The sequence below is a fragment of the Haemaphysalis longicornis genome, unplaced genomic scaffold (genome assembly GCF_048455015.1).
Source record: "Haemaphysalis longicornis isolate Haplotype H1 unplaced genomic scaffold, Haemaphysalis longicornis Haplotype H1 scaffold_10, whole genome shotgun sequence".
In the NCBI taxonomy this organism is placed as follows: domain Eukaryota; kingdom Metazoa; phylum Arthropoda; class Arachnida; order Ixodida; family Ixodidae; genus Haemaphysalis; species Haemaphysalis longicornis.
In genome coordinates, this window is record NW_027526204.1 from 110,166,460 (window position 1) to 110,191,550 (window position 25,091).

Here is a 25,091-nt window from a genome sequence, read left to right on the forward strand (position 1 = left end):
GTTGGAACAACTGGGCATCCACAATTCACTAGTCGAAATCGCAGAAGCGCAAAGAAGCGCGCAAGAACAGAGGCTGCTTTCCACCAAGGCCGGCAGGAAGATTCTTGCAGACATCGGCTACATGAACGAAGATTTTGTGGATCACACTGCACAGGTCTTCGGAACGGTGAGGGAAACGTTCCAGGTAGACCCGTTACCGAGGAATGTACATCCCCAATATAACGAGGGGAGAAGGCGAGCCAGGGCCCGAACCATCTTACATCGCGCAAATACAGGATCGGCCAAAGCTCTGTTCGTGGATGTCGCCCAGTACGGCCGCTCGGGCAGGTTGGACATGGCAGCGGTGGATGTCAAAGGAAATCTCGTCCCCTCGGCGTCCTTCTATGCACCAAAGGCCACTACGGCCGAACAAATCGCCTTATCCATCGCCATGACGGAAACCCGGTTTAAGCAAATCTACACGGAATCCCGCTCGGCGGCAAGAGCCTTCCTCAAAGGAACTATTGCCGAAGAGGCAACCAGGATTCTACATGGAAGAAAACAAGAGACGTTCCATAACATCACATGCTTCCCGGCCCACATGGGCCACGGAGTCCACGACACCCTCCCCAACGCCAATGAGTTCGCTCACGATCGCTCGTGAGAAACCGTCAGCCGCGGCGATCGAACAGGCCGAGCTCCCGAGGCCCCCAGAGAGTTCTGAGACGCGTTACTCACGCTCAACGAGGTAGTCACACACTACCAACTTACGCGAAGAACACTCCCGCTGGCCCACGCTGCTCTCACACACCCACAGTCAGCAGCCTTTAGAATGCTTCAGACCGGTTCCTTCCCAACCAGGAGCCGGTTTAGCTTATGTCACCCGCACATTGACCCTCACTGTCCTCTCTGCGACGGAGCTTACTGTAACTTAGACCATATGCTATGGCAGTGCCCGGCGTTACAAGAGGACGCCGAACTCATCACAGAGGAAGAATGGATCATGGCGCTCCACAGCGAAGACTACTGCACACAACTCCGGGCTGTCCAGAAGGCCTGCGTTAGGGCGGAGGTCCTAAACCTCCCGCCACCCGCGCAGGTGCAGCCCGCGTCTACTCGGGACGCTCCTCTGGGCCGCTAGGTTAGACCTTCCGGGCCTAATAGAGTTCAATGTCTGTCTGTCTGTCTGTCTGAAGCGAACAGGGAGCGTTCTACAAATCTTTAAATTATGTTAGTTCATATTGAACCAGTTTTATCCGTTCTATACTTTTCTTTTAGTACGCGTTAATTTCTAGCGCGACGCGTTGGAAAACGAGTGTCCCGGTGTTTTAGTACCGTGACTACAGGAAAAGACGACGACAGGAGACACCGACAGCAAGAGCCCCTAAGGGGCGTCTCCCCTAACACACCTTGTTTGCTGGAACATCTAATTTGCATCAATTTTTCGCTTTTGTTTGTCTTTTATCACGAATTACTTTGACTGGCTTCTTTTCTGGTGTACAGTGTTTGTGTTGTGAATAGGGGGAGGGGGCTGCACGAGGAGAACCTCATACGACTAGTGTAGTCATTCGTCATGGAGCCACATAACATACGTGGCGGCGTTTCACATGTGGAAGACCAGTGAGAAGAAAAAGCTGGAATCGCTGATCCGGAGGGCGTATAAGACGGCCATCGGACTACCCGAGCCCACAAGTACCGAGCGACTGCTAAGCCTGGGCGTACACAACACCTTGGACGAAGTCATCGAGGTCCAACGGGTGGCACAGCTAGAGAGGCTGACCATAACTAAAGCAGGCCGAAGAATCCTGGACCAACTGGGCTACAACTAGCAGCGCACCAAGACGCAGCTACGTGGCGACAGCAGGGACAAAATCAAGGTGGATGCAGTCCCGCGCAACATGCACCCTGAGTACAACGAGGGCTGGCGGCGAGCACGGGCGAAGGCGCTGGTGGAGCTACACGCCGGGGATGGTAGAGCCCGCTACGTCAATGCAGCAGAACACTGCAATAAACGTGGCTTCGTGGTGACGGTAGTCGACGCCGAGGCCAGCCTCTGAGCTGCGGCCACCGTTGCAAGCGGCAGACCCGAGGAATCAGAGGAGGTGGCGATCGCGCTGGCCATCAAAAATCGAAGCTGCACAACGGACCTGAGTGATCCAGGCAAGCTGTCAAAAACTTCACCAGAGGCAGGGTTTTCCCCGTAATGGAGAAACTACTGCGAAAACAACCAAGCCTTATGGGGAAGACAAGAATCACGTGGTTTCCGGCACACGCAGAGACGGTGTCGGCACGTGCTGAGAACCACAATGAAACCGCATGCGCTCGTGCACGCGAAATCACGAACGGCGCCGAGAAAAGTGTCGGAGAGCATTTGTGGCACAGCACACGAGACCGAATGACTACCTACAAATAAATTACTCAGGCCTATCTACTGGCCAGACGGAAGCTCCCGCCGCCCTCCAAAGGATTGAGCAGGGAGCAGGCGGTCATCTATAGGCAACTCGAAGCAAAGAAGGTCCCGAGCCCCTACCGGAGACATACCCTGATGCCACCTGTCGGATGTGTCGCAGAGCACCAGAAAGACTCGAGCACATCGTCTGGGATTGCCTCGCATACCCCGACGAATCAAACACAAGAGCAATGCCGCCTGCCTTCGAGGAAGCGGTGCGGACTTTCAAGACCAAAATCTTCAATTCCAGGCTGTCCAGCGAGCCATCGTGGCGCTGGCCAGGCAGGGGGACCCCGGTGACCCGGTGACGGGGAGCGGGGGCCCCTAGACGGGTTGGCTACATCTGTGGTGACGACTCCGGCCAAGTCATGAAGACCTAGCAATAGGACTTCATTCGCAGGCCCCAATGAAGTTTTCTCAATCCATTTGTGTTTCTTCGCTGGCATTTCTTCGTCTTTCGGCATGAATTACGTAAGCAACCAGACTGACACACGCCACAGCTTCCTTGAAATGAGGAGTTTGCGCAGCTGGTGTGCACCTGTTTTATTATTCACGTGCCATGAAGTTCGCGGGTAGTGCGGCACACTTCATTTTACAAATTTTACTTTTCCAATTCTGTAATGCTGGCACCTTAGCCCCTCAAATGTCCCGACTCCTGGCCAATCACCCAAGTGGGTATGTGCAACGAAGAAAGGAACATCTACAACTTTTGTTCCACAGCTGGCAACGTGCTGCTCCGTCTTGTTGGGGTTATTAGAGTGACATTTGCTTCCATGTTTGCTCGTTTGTAAACCGTTTATTAAATGTAAATGGGGGTCAAGGGAAGGACAAAAACTGTGGTTGATTCCTCTGTCGGGATCCACCGGGATCCACCAAGATCTGACTCACTTCATATCCCTCACGGAAATGACATCGCCAGAAAAACGCGGCTGCGCTAGGATTCGAGCCGGGTTCTCCGTCGCCGCAACGGGAGGTGCCAGGGGCTTTACCGACTCCGCTACGAGCTGAAGCACAGACAGCCGTATGAATGCGCCATATATCTTTCCTATAACCTCCTCATTTTTGATGGTGAAGCTAAGTAGTGCATCACAATGATAATGAGCGCCGACAATCGGAGCCAGCTGAGCTCGTCGCAACGCAACCGTCTGCCGTACACACCACAGAGAAGAGACGCAGTGGTCACGCATTCGCGAAAGCGACGCGCCCCCAGGTCTTGCTCGTTCCATTCACCAAATGATTCGCTGGCAACCCGTCCGGTTTCGTTCGCATGGTTTGCGAGCGCGTGTGGTTTCGTTCGGTTTTACGCAGTGCTCCGGCGTGTGCAATCCAGTGTTTAATGTTGATATGTCTGACGGTGCGATACTGAAGAAATATAAATAGCAACGTGCAAGTTCATATCGATGCAGAATAAATATTCAACTGATCCTATGAAGGCGCATCTCACTTTCGTGTTTTACCGATTCCTACGAAAGAGGGATCAACCGCATTTTTTTATTGCGATAGTATACCCGATGGCATAACGACTACGTTACAGGTATAAGTTAACTCCCGTTTCACGAAGAAACGCAAGGAGGAACCGGTCGTGGGACCCCCATATCCACCGACGGAGGTCAGGTGGTCTTCCAGGATGGAGGCCTGTGCCTCGAAGGTGTCGTGTTCTGGTCGCTTCCAATGAAGGGCGCGTGTTTTTCGAGAGATGTTGCAAAGGTAGGTATAATAGGTATATGTTTTAAGTCTTCGCCAAAGTGTTCGACGCGAACATCAGTAATTGTGGTGGGTGTCGGTGTAAGTTGGGTATAAAGGAACGGAGTAGCTGGGGAAACGCAAATGAGTCGCCGTTATTTTCCCCCAATAAAAAAAGTTCGGTGAAAATGCAGTGGTAGCGCATTGGCCCACGACTGCGGAGACCCAGGGGCAAATCTCATAGAATCATACATGCGTTTTGTTTATTTACTCGGAACAGCGGCGCCCAATTTTCTTAACTGGATAACAACTACAACAAAAGAGGTTTTTGGTAGAATGGTGCACTTGAAGCTTCCACCCTAAAAAATGCTCTTTTTACTGGTATGTCTATGAGTGATGCTTTGTCTCCACCACTGCAGACGTTACGGGCAGGGACTGGGGTTAACGGGAGTGCATCAGTTTGACGTAAATACGCTGTTTATATGCTTATGCCAGGTGCGTGGGCTGTAGCTTGTTTGAAAAAAGAGCGAACGCGGAAAGACGAATTACCTGCCGCATTGTTTGGTGTCAACACCGGGGCAAAAAAAAAGAAGAGAAAACACCGAGAATGTTTAATCTCTTGAGCAGTTGTCTGTTCTATTGTTGGTTGGCGCATCTTCGCAAGATGCAGCCGCTGCAAATGTAAATGCTTTATACGCACCTGCAAAACTTCTCTATGGAGGCAATTTTGAAAATGGGAGAAATATGTGCTTACAAGTTGCCAATAATGTGGGTTTATTTAGGAGCCCACCTTAGGGGGGGGGTCTCAAGATTTTCATTTTGTAATAGCCTCTTTTTTCCTACCGCGCGAGAAAAGGTACTGCGGCTGCGAGTTGCGCCGTTAAAAAATTCAGAATTAGAGGAATTCCTCTCATACAAAATGTATGGGAATTGAAAATAATAATCCTTCAATATTTCGTAAGCACAAATCGTGCATGCCGAAGACAGCATAGAACAGATTAAAAAATATTTAGGCCAAACAAACTAACGGCAAACGAGTTCACAGAAACTTCTTAATACGACAAAAAGAATGAATTCTACCGCCACTTGCAAAAGAAAATAGGTGCCGCCGAATTCGACACCACGACGTAATACTGCATAGATATTAAATTGACCAACGATTTCAACACGACGCAGCAGGCCTCATTTCCTTTGAAAATCAAATTTTGAAAGCGACTACACCCAAATTGTTTCGTAAAGTCCTTAATTTCTTCTATACATTCCATGGTGTGGTTAGAACAACAGCAAGGAAAAGAACAATAGTTGTAGGCAGGTGTGGTGTTTTAAAATCTTGCGTTGTAATAACAAAAAAAAAATATTGAGCCGTTCTACTTTGCCAGCAAAGATTTTTAGCACACGACATAGAGGTGACGATAAACTTAGGTGAAAGGTATGAACAAGTGCTCGTTCTTTTGAGCGTTTACGCTGGTCATCCACAATATTACATCCACAATTACGGTGGTCAAGCACACAATATTATTTACACTCTTCTGACCTTGATTATGGTACCTATACATACCTTGCACGTGAATTCACCGTCGCCCTTTCTTGTGCACTGCTTGCAGCTTCCCTAGCGCTGCTCGAGATAAGAGCACCAGGTAAGTTCACTGCATTCCGCCGTCCAGGCGGTTCACCAACATAGCATCTATCGTGACGTCAGTGGATGCTATGTATTGGTAACTAATCTGCTCAATATGCATGTTGATGTTCTGGGGCGTATAACGCTGAGGTCTAGGCCATTTTTACCTTGGCAATGATTCTTATTAATAAATAATCTTCTTAAGAAGCACACTCAAGTGATGAGATGTACAAGCTTGAGATCCAAATCAATGTTTTGAACGGCGTGCGACTTTGGTGATGACCGCCAGGGCGCCCGAGAGAGAGAGTAAACGTGTTTATTGCGAAAAGCAATCGGGAAGAGTCCTCACTCCAAGACCCCTTGAGCTTTCCCCGCCTCAACAGCCCTCAATACCAGCAGGCGCTGGTCATTGAGGTCAGAGCTGGTCAGAGCTCTCTCCCAAAGCTCGCGAGAAGGAATTGAGGGATTTCGCGAATGTAGTGGGGCGTGCGCGCAGCCCCCTACCATATGAAAGAGCGTCCCGGGGGCTCCGCAGAAGCGGCATAGCGGGGAATATACGGTGGGGTGCAAGATATGGCATTTAGTGGGATGGGGGAAAGTATTCGTCTGGAGTGCACGGAGCTGCCGTTCCTCCTCTTTCGTTAGGTGTTTATGCGGTGCTGGGTAGGTGATACGTCCCAACTTGTAGTGCTGCGTTATTTCGTGATACGTGATCAGCGGGGTTGGCCTCTCTTGCTCGCTTCCCGGGGCCCGGCGGGATAACTCTCGGGCCAACAGGTGGGCGGTTTCGTTGCCCGGGACGGCAGAGTGGGCGGGTGCCCATGTGATCATGATAGATCTGTCTGATGGACGCTGGCAGATGATTTGGTGGGTTGTGCGGTGAATTCGTCCGCATGAGAAGTTGCGGCACGCTTGCTGCGAATCTGTGATGATTACGCTCGCGGTGGTTTGCGTTATGGCGAGAGCGATGGCCGCTTCTTTCGCTTGTAAGGGGTTGTATCCGGGCAGGGTTAGGCTGGTGACGTGCTTATTGTTCTGGACAACCACGGCTGTCATTGCTCTTATGCCGGGATAGGAAGACGCGTCCGTGTACACTGTGGTTGGTTCCCTCCCGTAGTAAGTGTGGATGGCCTTGGCTCTTGCTTCCCTGCGCCCAGAGTGATGCACAGGGTGCATGTTTCTAGGGAGCGGTGAGACGTAAAGCTGTTTCCTGATATTGTGGTCGAGAATTCTCATTTGAGATGTCTGACGCTGCAGAGGGGATGTGAGCCCCAGACGAGAGAGAAGAGTCCTCCCTGTGCTTGTAACCGCCAGCCTCAACTTTTGGCTCGAAAGATGGGCTTCTATGAGCTCGTCGGCTGTATTGTGCAGGCCCAGCTTGAATAGCTTGTCCGTGGCCGTGCTGACGGGAAGTCCGAGTGCCTATTTGTAGGCCTTCTGAATGATGACATCCAGCCGTTCCATTTCTGACTTGGAGAGAAGAGCGTAGGGTATGGCGTATGTAATTCTTGATGTTATGAATGCTTGGACGAGGCGGAGGGTGTCCTCCTCGCGCATTCCCCGTGTTTTGGTGGTCACACGCCTGATCATATGTGTGACTTGGTCCGAGGTATGTTTCAGCCTATTTATTAGGATGGAGTTTGTTCGATCGGCTTGAAAGGTCATACCAAGGATCTTGATATGCGAGGAGGGAACGATGGTGTGGCCCTCCATGTGGATGGTGACAGTGGGTGGCCTCTGGAGGAGTTTCTTTCTTGTACAAATAAGGAGGAGTTCCGATTTTTGTGGGGCACATTGGAGGCCGCAAGACTTGGCGTAATGAGTGACCTTGTTGGCTGCAGTTTGTAGGCGCTCCTCTATCTCGCCTAGGGATCCTGTCTTCGACCAGATGGTAATATCATCTGCATACAAGCCGTGATGTATGCCCGGAATAGAATCCAATAAGGGAGGGAGACCGATCAGCGCAATATTGAACAACAAAGGGGAGAGCACTGCCCCTTGTGGTGTGCCGCGGCTGCCCAGCAGGATGGGATCTGTGGCTAGGTCTCCCACTTTAAGTATTGCCCTACGATCTGTGAGGAAATCTCTTATGTACTGATACATTCTAGGCCCGCAGTCAAGAGCATTTAGTTGCGAGAGGATGGCGGCGTGTTTAACATTGTCAAACGCCCCCTTGAGGTCCAGCGCAAGGATGGCTGTGGGTGAGTTGCGGGTGGCAGGCAGCATAACCTCTTCCTTGAGCTGGAGTAAGATGTCTTGCGTAGACAGACGAGGGCGAAAGCCAAACATGGTCGTAGGTAGCTTATCGTGATCTTCGAGGTACGTTTGTAGCCGGTTTAAAACGATGTGCTCCAACAATTTGCCTACACATGATGTGAGGGAAATAGGTCGAAGGTTATCAGTGCTCGGTGGTTTGCCCGGCTTAGGTATGAGCCTGACTTCCGCTGTTTTCCATTCATCTGGGAGTAAACCTGTCTGCCAGATGTGATTGAAATAATCCGTTAGCTCAAGCAGGGAAGGGGTGTCCAGATTAGCGAGGGCCTTGTTGGTTATTTGGTCTATTCCGGGCGCCGTATTGCGGCGACGCTTGTCCAGAGCGGCCGTAACCTCATGCAGAAGGATGTCGTCGTCCAGGAGCGGGTTGGACCTTCCAGAGTAGGGGGGAAGGGGCTCCGTAGGGTGAGTGGGAAGATAGCGGGCCGTAAGAGTGGCGAGCAGGTTTCGTGTGCTTCCCGAGTGTTGATGAAGGATTCTGGCCATTGTGCGTTGGGATTCCGTCTTGCTCTTGTCGGGGTCTATAAGAAAACGCAGCAGCTTCCACGTTTTGGAAGTGCTAAGGGAGTTACGCATACGATCGCAGAGGGCGAGCCAGTTTTCTTTGCACAAAGAGGCGGCATAGCGTGCCGCTTCCTCTGTAAGGTGAGCAATGCGTTTTTTTAACTTACGGTTGAGCTTTTGTTTGCGCCAGCGTTTAATTAGACTGCGGCGAGCTTCCCACATGTGGAGGAGCCGCGCGTCCACGCATGGGGCGGTGGTCGACGTCTCAATTACTTTTGTGTGATTTTGGACGTCCTGGTGGAGACGGGATATCCACCCTTGAAGAGTGATTGGTGGATGATTTGGCGGTTTTTCTCTTGTTTGTCGTTCTTCTCGGAGTTTGGTCCAGTCAGTGAGACGCGCCGTGCCGAGTTTGACTCGGTACTCTGTGCCGTGTATGGTAGTGGCCAAGATGGCGTGATCACTTCCTAAATATTCTCCGAGGTGCGCCCAGTCCGCATGAGAGATGTGACCAATCATAGCCAAATCTGGTGAAGTGTCCTTGGTGACGCTGTTGCCCATGCGCGTATGGGAGGCGGGATTAGTCAGGAGAGTTAGGTCGTAGTTATCGATGATGGCATGCAAAGCATTACCACGTGTATTAGAGTACGTGTAACCCCAGAGCTGGTGGGCCACGTTGAAATCGCCCGTTATGAGAAGAGGATGACTTCCCGCTTTGCGGATGGCCTGAGTGATCACATCGTGGAGGCTTCCGGCTTTACATTTGGGTCTGCAATACATGTTCAAAAAGAAGAGGCTGTGTATCGGTTTTGTAGCGCGTGGGATGAGCTCTACCAGGATTCCCAACTTCTCTGCTTGTTGGAGAGTGTGTTGGATAGCAGTGATTCGTTTGCTCACCAACGTGTGAAGTCTGTTGCCAGTGTCTTCTCCGTACGTCACGTAGCCGGGAAGGCGAGGGGGGGAATTGGTCTCTTGAAGTGCTATGACATCCGGGGGTGAGGTAGACGCCGCGACGAATTGAGAGAGTGAGCCACACTTGTTTTTGAATCCACGACAATTCCAGTGCCATATGGTGGTTTTGTGGTTGAGGGTTTGTTTATTCTTGTGCACTGCCATCTTCGGTCGGATGATCCTCTTGGGGGGGAGTAGGTCTGCTGTAGGGCTTCATGTCGCGCCGTGCTAGGCGAGCGGGGTGAGTGTGAATTTGAGCTTCAAGCTTTTCAAGGCGGGTGTTAGTTTGTTGCACATAGTTCAGAATAGTTGTCAGTTGCTGTGAGATTTCTGCGAGATTCGGTGCGGGTGTGAGCGGTGCTGGCGGGGGTTCGACCGGGGTTGGTGGTGAGCGTTCTGTCTTTCTGCGTTTCTCTGGAGTTAATTGCGATTGCGCCTGCTGCCTGATTTCATTGCGAAGGGCATGTAGTTCTTCTCTCAGACTGGTTATTTCCGCTTTAAGCTGTGCATTCTCCTCCATTAGTCGCGTGTTGGCAGCTTGGATTTGTTTAAGCTCAGCCCCAAGAGGTGATGGGGAACGAGTTTTAGGCGAGAGCATCTGTGCCCAGCTCACCTGCGCCAATGACGGGTCTCTTCGCCTTGGGGTGCTCCGACGCCTTCCTCGGGACTTTGAGCGTGACCGAGATCTCGAAGTGCGACGCCCGTTGCCCTGGGAAAGGTGGCGACAGCTCCGAGATCTGGATCTGGATCGGGATGGGGATGAGTGATCACCCTTTTGGCGAGAGGGCGTTCTCGACCACCGCTCAGTGTTAGGCTTCCCCTGTTTCCTCTGGTTCGCTGGTGGCAAGAAGCGCTTGGGGCAGGACTTGCTAGCCGTGGGGTTGTCGCCGCCGCATAGGGCGCATTTTGGTTTGCACTCGTGAGGCTCTGAGGTGAGTCGGGTTCCACAGTCCTTGCAAGTCGGCACAGCAGGTGGGTGAGGGCATACGTCCATGCGGTGGCCGATTTTGTGACATACGGTGCAGTGCGCGACGGTGCGTTTGTAGAGATAACATCTCGTCTCCACTCCACCAACGTATATTGTGAAAGGCACTTTCTTGCTCATGAAGGTGATGAGGATGGTGCTTGAGTCCCCGAGACGGCGGCACGTCAGGGGTTCGTATCCCGGTGCTGAGATCGCTCCATGATTTCTTCAGGGGTGGCTTCGTTGTGAATATTGTGTATCACGCCCTTACAGGAGTTGTCGGGGGAGATACCATACGACGCAATAGCGTAGGTGGTTTGACCAATAGTCAGCTTCTTTATCTTGCTCAGCGCCGAGGCTGCGGACTGGTACGGTGTGCTTGCTACAAGGATGTTCTGGTCCTCATTGATGCGAATTTTCATGCCTGCATCTTGGGAGCGTAGCTTGGCTTCTCGCAGTATGCAAGTAGAAAGAACCATCGGGCTCACCTTACTCAGCACGAGACCATTGCGAGGTCGGATAGCCAGTTTGAAGTCGTCAGGCGGGCGGCCTGTTAAGCACATAAAATGAAATGCGAGATCAAGTAGAAGAATATAGCTACCTTGAACAGGTTGCCTTTGCTCATCCCAGCCACGAAAAAGAAATTCGGCGCAGAATAGGTATGTTCTGGGATTCACTTGGCAAACACTCCTAAATACTGAAAAAGTAAGCTACATCTATCGCTGAAAAGAAGAATATGCAACCAGTGCGTCCTGCCTGTGATGACATATGGAGTGGTAACTTGGTGCCTTACTAAGTAAATCGAAAGCAAACTAAAGGGAGGGACACATGTGCGTCCGAACAATCAGGTTTCCGACGGGGTGCGGCAAAATATCTTACAGGTTAAATGCGCGCGGTAGTGGGCAACCTGTCTCCATCGCGTACGCGTACGCTTGCTTTTTCGCTCATGTGTTCAACCCTTAACGTCGGCGCCACAGGCCATTGAAAGAAGAATGATAGGAGTAACGTTAAGGGAGAGGATGGGAGCTACCTGGATCAAAGAACAAACTAGAGTAGAGGATATCACAGTTCGAGATGAGAAAAAAAAGAAGGACTTGGGCTGGCCGCGTAGTTAGATGAAATGAGAACCGGTGTACCACCAGGGCAGCAGAGGGGATACCGAGTAACGGGTCTAGAATAATGGGAACGCCAATAACTCTATGGAGAGACGAAAAATAAGGAAATTCGGAGGTAAAGAATGAACTCGAGCAGCGCACGGCAGGAGAAGTTGGAGACATGCATGGGAGAGGCCTTCTTGCATTGGACATGATGGGAGAGGCCTTCGTCCTGCAATGAACCTATAGTAGGCTGTTGATGATGATCAGAGCTGGAGTGGATAATCGTTAACGGCGAAAGTTCAGCAATTGTGTGTGGCCACCGACATTGTTGCAAAAACCAGTACACTTATTGCACGGGTGCGGCGCGCAGCCGCACCAATCGTATCATATTTGCTTCGTTTTGTGCAAAAAATTAGGACGCTGTTATTTAAAGTCTTTAATTTCCTCTGTTTGCAGTTGTGTTTGTTTGGTCCTTTTCAACTGGCATCTTTTTGCTCTCTACTGCACGAATAAATCACGGTACCAAAAAAAAAAAAAAATTGGCCGCGTATCTGCTCCTTTCGTTGCAAATGACGTCAAAAGACGATAGTCTTTATCGGCTTTTGCCAAGTAAATGCCTCCCTTCGCTTTCCCGCTCACCTCTCATGTTGTTCATCTTGCGCCGCGCTCCTCCCAAGGTAAAGACGCCATATGTTTGCTTAAATCATTTTAAATTTCCCGCGTTCCACTGCTCCAAACCGGGTGTCTCGATGCGAACGCTGCCGTACGGCGAAGACGAGCGTTAAACGAGGCGCCCTACTTCAACGTTTATAGAACCGCGTTTCTATACTCCACGTGCATTCCACGCAGAACGTGAAACATATCTAGTGGAACCTTGCGTAACTGTTGCCGGTTGATTTCTTAAAATAGCGCCAGGAGCTATAGTGGCGCGGGCGACAGCAGGCGACGGCGGAGTGAATTCTTTTTCTGCAGTTGATGAAGTATTTAACTTCGCAGAAGTCAAGCCTGTGTAATTTTTTATAAAGGAACACTGCAAATATCACTTCTGTATTGATTTGTTGTCTCATATTTGCGTAATGTATTGTTCTCCTTCAACAATGTTGACAAGTAGGAACATTACACCGGACATAGACGGGTAGATTTAGCTGTGAATATATAAGACTATTGCGCGGGCATTGTTTTGCTTTGGCCGGGTGGCTGAATCGAGTCACAGACAGACAGACGGACAGACAGGCATACAGACAGACCAAAATTTCTGGGTTTAAGTAGCCCAAGAAAGACTATCGTCTTCAAAAAGGGTTTTTACATGCTGACCCTACACCTGGGCTATCAGGCCCCGCCGTAGTGTACGAATCGTACTACCTTTAATACCACTCTATTATCCTTATCGGGATTCCAATTCTCTCACGTGTGCTTTTGGTTTTCTCCACTCCATTTAACATAGTAACATACTGTCACGGGACACGTATAGGCGGGCACTGTCCCATACTGCGTGGGCTCAGGCACAAGACGACGAAGACGACGAAGTGGCTGTGTCCTTGTGAGCGCTATCTTATGCCCGCCATGTACATTCTATAGATAGGTTGCTTCACCCAATCCCATAGTTCGTCTCATGTGTCCTGCCGCCTCGTAAAACACTCTCTGGACGTGAACACAGAGCCCTAACCTCCTCTCCCCCCATACCCAATCCCCAATCCTGCACCCTTTATGGGTAAAGAGGCTGGCCTACTCCAGTGCGGCAGGGCAAAGGACACTCACTGTACACGCACAGATGGCCTTGTCGACTATTCGTGGAGCTTCGGACTACGGGTTTGCTTGTGGAAATAAAATCGCTTTGTTGTTCTCGTCCTCAGCTTCACAATGCCTTAACCACTGAAATGCCATGGTGGGTGACAGTTTGTAGTAAAACTGCTCGCATGTCAGTACTTAAAGGGACACTGAAGCCAAAATACACGTCACTATAGATCGATAGATTAGCTCACTGTAAGCACGAATACACAACTTTTGCTGATAGCTTTTCGAAAAAAAGGCAGAAAATATCGAAGACGTGAAGACGCATGCTGCCACCGCTGGCTAGAGATGGTATTCACTGGAAAGTTTAGCTGTCAGTTTCTTCGCTTAGAAACACTGAAAAAGTCCGCGGAAATGGTGCGGCTTGTGCCGCTGCGGCCGCACGGCGCAGAAAAAAAAACACCGGCGTGCGTCGTCTGCTCCGCTTCAACCCGATTCTCAACGGTGGTGTCAACGGTGGTGCTATTAATCGCACTCACATTGGATTCGAGGCAACACTTAGCGTTCGGTGGGGTAGTGCTTGGAACGTCCAACACACATCATGTGCTTAGCACGGACAAGTACCGCCGTACCGGGGAGCCCTACGTAATCAGTAACGGCGCACTCACATGGTGGCCTGCATGCGTGCCTCGCCAGTCAATACAACCTATACCACACAACTTGCACCTGAAGTGGTTAAAACTTCGGCCGTGCGCAACGTCTTTTCTGGCTGCCGCTGCACGGTGCTACTAGTCTATACTTGGACGGTCGTACCGCTTTACGAGGAAGTGTGCGAGCTACGCACTTGTGGTTGATTCGACGCCAACATTCGCGGGGCCTCAAAAGGGCAATGTTTTGCTTCACTAAAGAGTGAGTGGTGATCACGCGTGTACCATTAAGGAAGATTTTGCTTAATGATTAAGTGCTGGAAAGGACGTGGGAGTTCGGGAAAACACAGCTGATTCCACTGAAACTGACCAAACCGGTCGCTACCTGGCAGCGTTATATTCGGTTGCTTACATAGCTCTATATATCACCACTGCTTCGCTTGCTTCTGGTTTATCATGACGGACACAGGAGATGCAATCGCTGTTTGCGTCATATTTTTTAAATCGCGATAGTATGTCCATTGTTATAGTTTACGTACTGATTACGGTACTGATTAGATAAGCGTTTGATTAACAATTTCTCAGAAATTAAGGCGCCTTTCGCACCTAATCAGCGCTAAAATAGCTATGGCAGGGTCACCTGTAGTGTCCCTTCAATGGCTGTTCGAACGTGCACATTTTCACGTTCACGTTCACGGAATTTCACGTGATAAGAAGAATGGGACTTGTGGTGGGTACGCTGGGACACTTTGCATCTCGTCAGATAATCTCTGCAGCACATGCGTTTTATTTGTGTCCGTGTTTTTCCCCCAGATACAGATATTAGCCCCAGATATAAAGCAGGCTAACTTGCATGGATTGGCCATCATTGCGATTCTTTCAATTTGATAGCATGGGTTAACTGTAGAACACAGTAGTTTTTTATAAGGGGTTTTCTTGTCACTAGCATAGAACTATCAACCCCTTACAATGGCGTACGGTTAGGCTTGTTTCCGCAGGGCTGCTTTTGTTGTAGCATAAATGGTGCCATCGTTACTTCCACAGAACGGAAATGAAGCGCGACCATTACCAATGTACATTCCGAGAGATGTCTGAAAAGCTATGAAGGTTCACAAAACAAAGCGAAAGTAATGAATATCCCAAGCAATACATTTCTTTCATGTTGGAATTTGAAAAATGCATACAACCGAAATATTTGGGTATGAAGCGCGGATTGTGTTTTGTAAGAAACCGACACGCGAATCGTTGCAGGATAAAAACAGACCTTGTTGTTCCCGAAAAATGTTTTACCTCTCAAACACAATAAATAATCACGCATTGTTACACATTCATGTAAACAGATATCGCTCAGGCAGACAACCGGTTCTTAGTGAGTGCTTTTTATAGCTTCAATAACAGCATGCAGAGAGCTGGTAATAATGGAATGTATATTTCCCCCAATCTCCCTCTGCGCAATTGGCACCCTGTTCGAATGACTAATGGAGATGAAAAAAAAAAAAAAAAACGCGCGTGTGCCGAGATTTCGGCGCACGTTAAAATTCTCCACATGGTCGAAAATAACCTGGAGCCCTCCAATACGCCCGCCTCATAGCCAGGGGCCGAATTATCTAAAACGACGGCCGTCATTTTGAGATGATACGTTATTGGCGAGCAAATACACGTACTCTGTGGCTGCACGCTCTTGTGGGTTGTATTGTCGAATTTACTGAGCACATCCGCCTTTCACGAAGGCGGACCAGGGCACGAAATGACGCGCACTATGTGCGTCGCTTTTTCCGTCGTGCGTGTTCACTTTCTTCGAAGCTTAGTTTGCATCTCAGTCCAAGGCATCCGTAAACATCGAAGCTCCGCATAGAAGTCCTGAGCTTTAACTTGCTTGCATTTTTCAGAGCGCAGCTCTTAGACGCCCGCTCCTGTGCTTTCGCGGAGTCTCCCCCCGTCGGCCTCGTAACCGCGAGAACAAGGAAGATACCAAAGATAGAGCGAGCAGGAAAGCGGAGAATGAGAGCATGGCGAATATGTGAGGAGGAAGGCGGGATGCCGAGGGTGTCGTGCGAGACGTGCTCCGCGGCGTCGACGCTCTACGAGATAGCGGCAGAGTAGCGGGCACAATCTTGCGTTCGCCGATGACGCGATCACTACCTGATCACTACATGCCCGAGCAGAGGAACAGCGCTGCTGACTCCAGAATCCAGAGGTTCGCGCCACCGATGCAGCAGCGATGTGCCAGCTCCCAGAAGGCTGCAGTTCGCTCTGCGCTCAAATTTCGGATTGGGGAGTACCGTAATCCTCAAGCCAATCTGTTTTCGCCACTCTGCCCACTCGGCGGTGTGCGAGAAACCCTCCAGCACCAGCTCTGCGAATGTGCTCGATTTAGTGCGCAAAGAGTATCCCTCGAAGTGTCTTTGGGACTGCCGCTTTCTGGGGACATTCAACTAAGGAACGTTTTAGGACCGTGTGGATGTCCCAAACGTGCTTTACGGGCTACGAAAGCTTTGATAGAGTGCCCTCAACACACAGGTCTAGACCAGTCTCTGTAAATAACTCAACGTCTCTGTGCGCATCAAGTTCGTGAACATCATCGCCATCATGTTCATCGCGTCATCAACTGGCGTAGCAGTTAGGCATTTTAGCCCGGATCACATCACCAGACTTCATTAAAGATCGTTCTATATATATCTCTTTCAGCCAATCATTCTTTGCTTTGCAGCACTTCACACCCTCTGCTTCATCACACAGCACCCGCAAACCCAGGGAATATTCTTTTTGCCACATGATGGTTTCCCGCCGGTCTGGTAGAAGCCTATATTAGTTGTAAAACCAAAAGTCTATGGTGAAACCGCGGGAGCACATTTGTGTATCTCAGTGCATAGGTTTTCTGAGCACGCATGAGTGCCGAGAGGGAGAGAGAGAGAGAATTAAATTTGTTTATTGAGAAAAAAATAAACTGGAGTCTTCGGGCTGGTTTTCTTAGTCCAGGACGCCTTGAGCTCGGGCCGCGTCCCCAGCTCTCTCGACCAGCTGACACTGATCCTCGTGGGTGGAGCTGGCCAAGGCCCTCTCCCAAAGTTCGTGGGTGGAATAGGAATTGGGGGCGGGGAAGTGGGGCTTGGTCGCAGCCTCCTACAATGTGATAGAGTGTCCCGGGGGCCTCACCGAAGCGGCACTGCGGGGGGAAACAGGTAGGAGCGCCAAAATGTGACTTCTGGTGGGGTGGGGGAAAGTGTTCGTTTGAAGGGAACGAAGGAGTCGTCCCAGCTCTCTGGGGAGTTGTTTGTACGCTGGAGGGTAATGCTATCGCTGTAGTCGGTAGTTTTGTGTGATTTCTTGGTACGTGAGCATCGGGTGCATGCGCTCAGGCTCACTTCCGGCAACAGCGGCTCGGCGGGATATCTCTCAAGCCGGGAGATGGGCGGTCTCGTTGCCCGGAACGTCGAGATGAACGGGGGCCCAGATGATCTTAATGGAGTGGTTTGGAGGGCGTTGTGCAAGAATCTTGAGGGTTGTGCGGTGAATTCTTCCATTGGGGAAATTTCGGCACGCCTGCTGCGAGTGTGTGATGTTGACAATAGCTGTGGTTTCACTCACGGCAAGGGCGATGGCCGCTTCCTCTGCTTGCAGTGGGTTGTGGTGTGGTATAGTGAGACTGGAGTGCCGAGATCATGCGAGTACTGGGCCCTTATAACTTCTGACTATCTGGGTTCGGCGGCAGGATGGGTTTTGAGCGCTAATGCGTGCTGTGACCAGATTCGTCATTATAAGTTTGTGCTCACGGTGAGTTTTGACTGCTGAGCTGCCGCTATTTATGAGACAGACAGAGAGATAGAGATAGATAGATAGATAGATAGATAGATAGATAGATAGATAGATAGATAGATAGATAGTAGATAGATAGATAGATAGAGAGAGAGAGAGAGATAGATAGAGAAAGAGAGAGAGAGAGAGAGAGAATAAATTTTAATTAAATCCAGAAAATGCTTCAAAGAGGCGTCGTCATTGCAGGGTGCCTCGAGCTCGGGCCGCGTCGACAGCCCTTTCGATCAGGCGCAGCTGATCTTCGAGGCCGGAGCTGGCCAAGGCTCTCTCCCAAAGCTCCGTGGAAAGGTGGATGTTAGGGGGGGCTAGGGTAGACTTATCGCAACCGCCCACAATGTGTCTGAGAGTCCCAGGCTCTCCACAGAAGCGGCAGGCTATGCCTGGAAAGGTCATGGCTTTAGCCTGTTGGGGATGCATGATGAGAATAAAAGTGCCCAACAAAGGCATTGGTGAAGATCGAGAGGCAACACCACGAGTACTTTGAAAATGTTTCATGGCGTCAGGAAGAAGGCGAAGGCGACACGATCTACGGTAGATGATTAGAGGGATTTAATGCATGTCAGTCATGTTGGCGCAAGCACGGCTATGTCACACTATGTGTATCATATTTGTCAAAGGCGGTTAAGCCTGACGCCATGTGTAATAGTCTCCCTTGTCAGCTTCTTCTCGTAAATATATATTTTCAAACAAAAAGCCATTTGTACACGCCAAAGCTGTCCTCTTCAACGTAGAACATATGCGCGCACTTATAGTCGTCTTTGGAAGCACAATTATTTTGCGTCAAGGACAAAGAGGGATGGCCGAGAGAACTTGCTTGCAACCTCTTTTCTCGGCTTCTACTATTTCTTCAGCGAGCCTTTTTTGTCATTGTTAGTCAGGAGACATTTGTCTATAAAGCGGTTCACACGAGCATGTGCTGTAATGATGAGCTAACAGCATGTAACCCGCATTCTTCAAATTGTCACAGCGTTCTTAAGCCAATTAATGAACACCACCTAGTTTTCCCAACATACCGTTTGCCACAGGAAAGGAGAACTTCATAGACAACGTTTTCCGTGCATTTTGAGGCAGAAGCCCCAATTACCCATTATGCGAAAAACAATCGTTGTTGTTGCCCAGTCAAGGAAATGGCTGCGGTTGTAAAAGGCAGATAAATAGGCATGCTCTTATACCTCCGTGTTCGGTTGTCCTTCCCCTCAACCCTACCAGTATGGAGGAGGTTGTCCTACGAAGAATCCGGTTGGGGGTTGCTCTTACCCTTGCCTGAACGCATGGATGGAAAGGAGACTACCAAGGGCAAGTGAAATGTCCAACCTGCCCCGATGAATCTTCTACGGCATACCTTCACCATCTATTTATGGACATGCCTTGGAACCACGGACATTCGAAGGAAATGTTTGAGGGCAGCCGGCCTAAATTTGCGGCAAGACACGCATCACCATCGGTGTCTCCGTGGTCCTTCTTACCGTTTCTTGCTGGGCTATATCCGGGAGGCTAACCTAGTTTCCCAGATATAGTTCGGACTCGCTTAATAACTACGAAGTCTTGAGTCTATTGACTAAATGAAAGCACAGCTAGGGTCTCCACAGCGCTACCACTGTGGTAATGGTTGTCCATAGAAATGTCGCATACCTACTTAGGCAGATTGGCCAAGGAGAATTTGTTTAAGTCATGAAAACCAATTCGTTAATCAGCATGGTAAAGCGAAAGACAAAAAGAGAAGAGAAGAAGTACAAGCTCAAAAAAGTCGGCCCGGTCTGAATAGCTCTAGCACGGATAATGAGCCGTCTCTGAAATGATGGCTATCTCCGCCCGTTGCCAGCGGTACAACAAAGGCTGCCGCTGCTGCTGCTGTTTCTTCCTTCGTGGCACATACCCACTTGAGGGACTGCCCAGGAAAGGGGAGCTTCGAGGGGCTAATGTTCCTGTTTAGCAAAATTCACAAAACCATTTCATGGAAACGTAAAAGCTGTAGAGTAGTGCATGCAGCGTCACACCTGAACGTGATGGCACGTGAATAGAACAGGTGTGAATTAGCCGCGAGAACTCTGATCCCCTGGAAGCAGTGGCGTGGGCCAGTGCTCTTGCGACGTCGTTCGCGCGGTAAAAAGGAGGAAAAAAGAGCGACGGAAGAGGCGCAGATACAATGTTGCAGCAAATAATTTGTGTATAAGTATCGCCAGGATTTCGTTTTCAAAGTACGTAAGGGGACAAAAGTCTACCGCTGAATGTTTTATGCCCTGGCTTGTGTGCTTTTTGACACAACGGTAGGAATGTTGACTACGGGGACTGCTGGCTTTGACTAATCTGGTCAGTTGACCCGTAGAATGTTGGCTTACTCTAATGTTAACGCGTCTTGCAATATTCTTCAAGTGGTTGGGAGCATTGTGCAGCCTTCAAGTGAATGTTCTTCTCTAAGTTAAGAAGTGAAGCCAAGCAACTGTGTAATAAGGTAGTTCTTGCCCAAGTTTTGGATTGTATATCCAAGTCAAAACCGATTTTCGGTGTAACTTGTAGTACCAGACCGCAAAAAAAACTGATAGACAGGTATGGGTCATTGTATGTAAAACACGTAGTAGTAAGCATTAACACTGCTTTCGCAACAATCTGTCAACATTTTAAAGTTTTCGATTCGTTCACGCGAAGAATGTGGGAAAAATTTCACAAATTTTGCATTGTAATTACCAAAATATGATGCGATTTTTCAATATATATTTCAGCCAGGCATACGCCATGGATTATATGCGGACGATATTGCCATATGGGCCATTCATGGATCAGTAGGGGGCATGGAGAATAATCTCCAACACGCGGTTGACGTACGGCAGTGTGGCCTAGAATGCTCGCCGCAGAAATCGGAGCTGTTGATCGTTTCAGCAAAGAAGAAACCCTCTTCTGGGTCGCCAACCACCTCTCTACATATGGATGACCATGTAATTGTTCCGGCTCCACAAGACAGAATTTTAGGCATGCTTTTCCAAGCGGATCGTTCGAACATCCAACTACTCAAGTGATTTAAGAACACCACAGAGCAAGTCTCCCCCATGATCCGGAGGATTAGTACCAAGACGAGGGGTATGCGAGAGGAGGATGTACTCAGGCTGGTTCAAGCCTCCGTAGTATCTAGGGTCACCTACTCCCTCCCCTACGCCATACTCTCCAAGACCGAAAAGGAAAAGGTGGAAGCGATGATACGCAAGGCGTACAAAGTAGCATTAGGACTACCTGTTACCACCTCAACGCAGAAACTCTTGCGGTTGGGAGTCCACAATACCTTAGCTGAACTATTCGAAGCCCATCATTTGAGCTAACTTTACGTCTTAGCTCTACCCCTACCGGTTGAGCCATTTTGTCTCAACTGCACCAGTGCTCTCCTCTGCAACACCCGCAGGCCGATGCGACTCAGCTTCCCCATGAGGTTCGCAAGTTCATTGATGTGGCCCCACTGCCACGCAACATGCATCCGGCACATCACGAGGCTCGTAGGGAAGCTCGAGCGAAAGCGATTGTTAATCAATACGGCCGAAACTCTGCCACACTCTATACAGACGCCGCTTCCTATCCAGGGCGAAAAGCTATGACCGCTGTCGTTTCTACAACCGAAAACCTCGTTACATGCGCATCAATTCCCACCATCCACCCTCTTCAGGCGGAGAAAGCGGCCATCTCCCTAGCCATTGCACAAACCTCTGTAGAAATAATTATCACAGACAGCCAACAAGCATGTAGAACCTTCTCCAGAGGTTGCATATCACGACCTGCCAGAACAATTCTTCTCCAGCATCCTCCTCGACATCCCATGAGGATTATCTGGGCTCCAGCCCACTCCGCCGTGTCTGGCAACGAAGCTGCCCATCAGCGTGCCCGAGAGTTGACGCACCGGGCAAGCCAGGAGTTCGGCGAGCCGTGGCAGGTCTGCCCCCTCTTGTCGTTCCACGAAATCACCCAGCATTACCGGCTGGAACGAACGCTATATCCCCCTGCGCACAAAAGCCTCACTAAACAACAAGAGCGCCACCTCCAAGGCATCCAAACAAACACCTTTCCCCACCCCACTAGAGCTCACATTCTGACCCCCACCCTGTACTCCTCGCAATGCCGCTTCTGCGAGGCTCCGGGCACCCTCTACCATATCATATGAGGCTGTGATAAGAACCCCCACCTACCCCCCCTGCCCTTCCCCTCCCCTGAGCACTGGGAGACAGTACTGTCCAGCTCGGACCCTGACGACCAGCTTTGGCTGGTGCAAGTGAGCCCAAGAAGCCGGACGGACTCCAGGGGTCCAGGAATGAGGACTCTTCCCCAGGGCTGACTGTTTTTGACACACGTTTATTCCTACTCCTCCTCAGCTTTATACTGTTATTTGCCACGTGACAAATTGCTGATGATGATGATGGTTAGAGTTTTTTGGCGCAAGGCCAGCTGGGGCAAAGAGCGCCAAACAAAAGTATCTAAAATAAAATAGTGGCTACTAAAGCCAAAACAACAATAAAATCAATTAACGGCAATGGTGATGGCTGGTGTATAGGGCCAGATTTGATTATGCGTGATAGGAAATGAGGTTTAAAAAATTCACATCTGACAAGTACTCAAACACACGTTTAACGGAAAACATGGCATCGTCACCCAGAAACAGAGATGGATGTAGGGGGATATGTTGTCTGTAGAGTTCTCTGAAGTGTTTGTGTCGTATTGTGTGAAGTGCCTTGCATGTTATTAGTATGTGTACTACGGATAGGGCCTCTCCGCACCTGCCGCACTGGGGCCTAGGAGATCCCGTCAGAAGATACGAGTGAGTTGCATGCGTGTGCCCTATCCGTAGCCTACCCAAAGCGACTTCCGTGTGTCTGTTGTGTGAGTCAGCTGTGTACCGTCCCAAGTGTGGCTTTATTACATGTAGTTTGTTGTCTGTCTGTTCGTCCCACATGTTCTGCGCAGGTGTTGTCTTATGTGTGGCTTGAGGTCTGTGTAGGGTACCGTTGTAATGTCAACAGTGTTCCTGAGTGCAGCAGCACCGGCCCTCTCGTCTGCCAACTCGTTCCCAGCGATCCCTGCGTGTCCTGGGACCCAGCAGAGGACCAGCTCATGCTTTTGTGCATACACGGACATGATAGTGTTGAATACAAGATTAACTATGTGGTTTTTGGGGGGCTTGTGCGATGACAGTGCGCGAACAACACTCAAAGAATCTGTATAAATGATGGAATTGGGAATTTGAGCTTGAAGAATGTGTCGTACAATCAGTAAAATTCCATACGCTTCTGCTGAAAAAATTGTTGTGTGCACGCTCATGGTTCTGGCTGCATTGAAATTTGGACCATGAGCAGCGCACGACACCATAGTGGAGGTTTTAGAAGCGTCACTATAAAATTCTGCACATGTGTATTTATACTGCAAAGACAGAAAGTGCTGCAGTATTGCAGCTCGTGGTACACGATTTTTGTCAAGTCTCATAAAAGAAAGGTCGCACGACACAGGGCGAACTTGCCAAGGCGGTAAACTGTAAGCAAAGCATGACCTGTACACATCTAAAAACGAAGCGCTCAGATCCGAGGCTCGCTCTCTCACTCTAAATGAAAAGGGCAGAGGAACGGATGGGCGATTTACAAAAAGCACAGATGTGGATGTGTCGTAAAGACAGGATAAAAAGAATGATTATTGAGTGAGGAAATTTTAAAAGCATAAAGTAAGTCCATATACGTTCGTTGGTTCTCAAGGCTCCACTTATCACATTCGACATACAGACTCTCCACAGGGCTAGGGCGAAAAGCACCCGAGGCGAGACGAAGCCCCAAGTGTAGCACTGGGTCAAGCATTCGTAACGCCGTTTTGCTCGCCGACCCATACACCACACTGCCATAGTCCAAACGAGACCCAACCAAAGCAGTATACAAGCGCAGCAGGAGTTCTTTATCGGAACCATAGGATTGGTGGGAGAGAACCTTAAGGATATTCATTGTTTTAAGACATTTTTGTTTTAGTTGTTTCATATGAGGGATAAAGGAAAGTTTTTCATCAAGAATTATACCGAGGAACTTGTGTTCTTTTTTGACCGGAATCGAGACACCATTCAGTTTGATGTCTGGATCTGGCCTGATCCCACGCCTTTTGGAAAACACAACACAAGTGCTCTTGACTGGGTTCAGCTTAAAACCGTTCTGATCTGCCCAGCCTGCTAGTTTGTTGACACCAAGCTAGACTTGGCGTTCGCAGATTGACATATTGCATGATTTAAAAGATATTTCCACATCATCTACATATATTGTACAGGAAATGGTTCGCGGCAACGCCTTTCGAAGTGAGTTCATCTTGACAATGAACAATGTGCAGCTCAAAACGCCGCCTTGAGGCACGCCGTTTTCCTGCAGGAAAACATTTGAAAGGGCAGTGCCAACTCTCACACGAAAGGTTCGCTCCGCCAGGTAGCTATGAAGTGTATTAAACATATTCCCCGAGACACCGAAGGCTTTTAGGTCGCAAAGTATCCCGTATCGTCAAGCGGTATCGTAGGCTTTCTCGAGATCAAAAAACACCGTAGCACAAAACTGTTTATGGACAAACGCATCCTTGATATACGACTCAAGGGCGACGAGTTGGTCGTTTGTGGATCGCCCCACCCTGAAGCCGGCCTGGCAGCTCTCGAGAAGACCATTGAACTCTAAGAAGAACACAAGTCTCCTGTTGATCATCTTCTCGAGAAGCTTGCCCAGGCAGCTTGTGAGGGCGATGGGTCGATAGCTGGCGGGAGAAGCAGGGTCCTTACCCTCCTTCAGGAACGCCACTACAATAGCCTCCCTCCAAGATTTTGGGATGTGCCCCGAAAGCCATATGTTGTTGTATAGGTGTAGGAGTGTTTCAAGAGTGTCCGGGTGTAGGTGTTGTATCATGGTGTATGTAATCTTATCTGCGCCGGGAGCTGAACGTTTACACGTGCTCAGTGCAGCCCTCAACTCATAGAGTGTAAATTCAGAATTGTAACCAGATATTGACCTGTTATTGTCATGTAGGGACTTCTTTTCACAAGAATTTTTATGTTTGAGGAAAGTGTTTGTGTAGTGTGCAGAGCTGGAAACGTGTTGGAAGTGTTGTGCAAGAGTGTTAGCCTGGTCTTCGAGTGTGTCCCGTGTTGTACTGACCAGGGGCAGGCTATGTGTATGTTGTCCTTTAAGTTTGCGTATTCTTGTCCATACCTTATGTGCATCTGTGTATGAGTTAATGGATGTAAGGAAGGTGCGCCAACTCTCTCGTTTTGCCTCACGGCGCACACGTTTTCCGAACGCCTTGGCCCGTATGAACAAAATGAGGTTACTCGACGTGGGGTACCGACGAAGGATACCCCACGCCTTGTTCTGGGCCTCTCGCGCCCGCCTACAGTCCT

General features: G+C 49.6%; 1 protein-coding gene across 1 annotated transcript in view; it reads right to left on the minus strand.

The window, feature by feature from the left end:
- Positions 1-10,042: 10,042 nt before the first annotated feature.
- LOC144160025 (uncharacterized) overlaps positions 10,043-25,091 on the minus strand; it is a 179,941-nt gene continuing 164,892 nt past the window's right edge. The window contains exons 3-4 of the mRNA XM_077691646.1: positions 10,911-10,972; positions 10,043-10,201 (exon numbers count right to left, since the gene is read on the minus strand). Coding sequence (XP_077547772.1) covers positions 10,043-10,201; positions 10,911-10,972 — 221 coding nt within the window. The remainder of the gene's footprint in view (positions 10,202-10,910; positions 10,973-25,091) is intronic.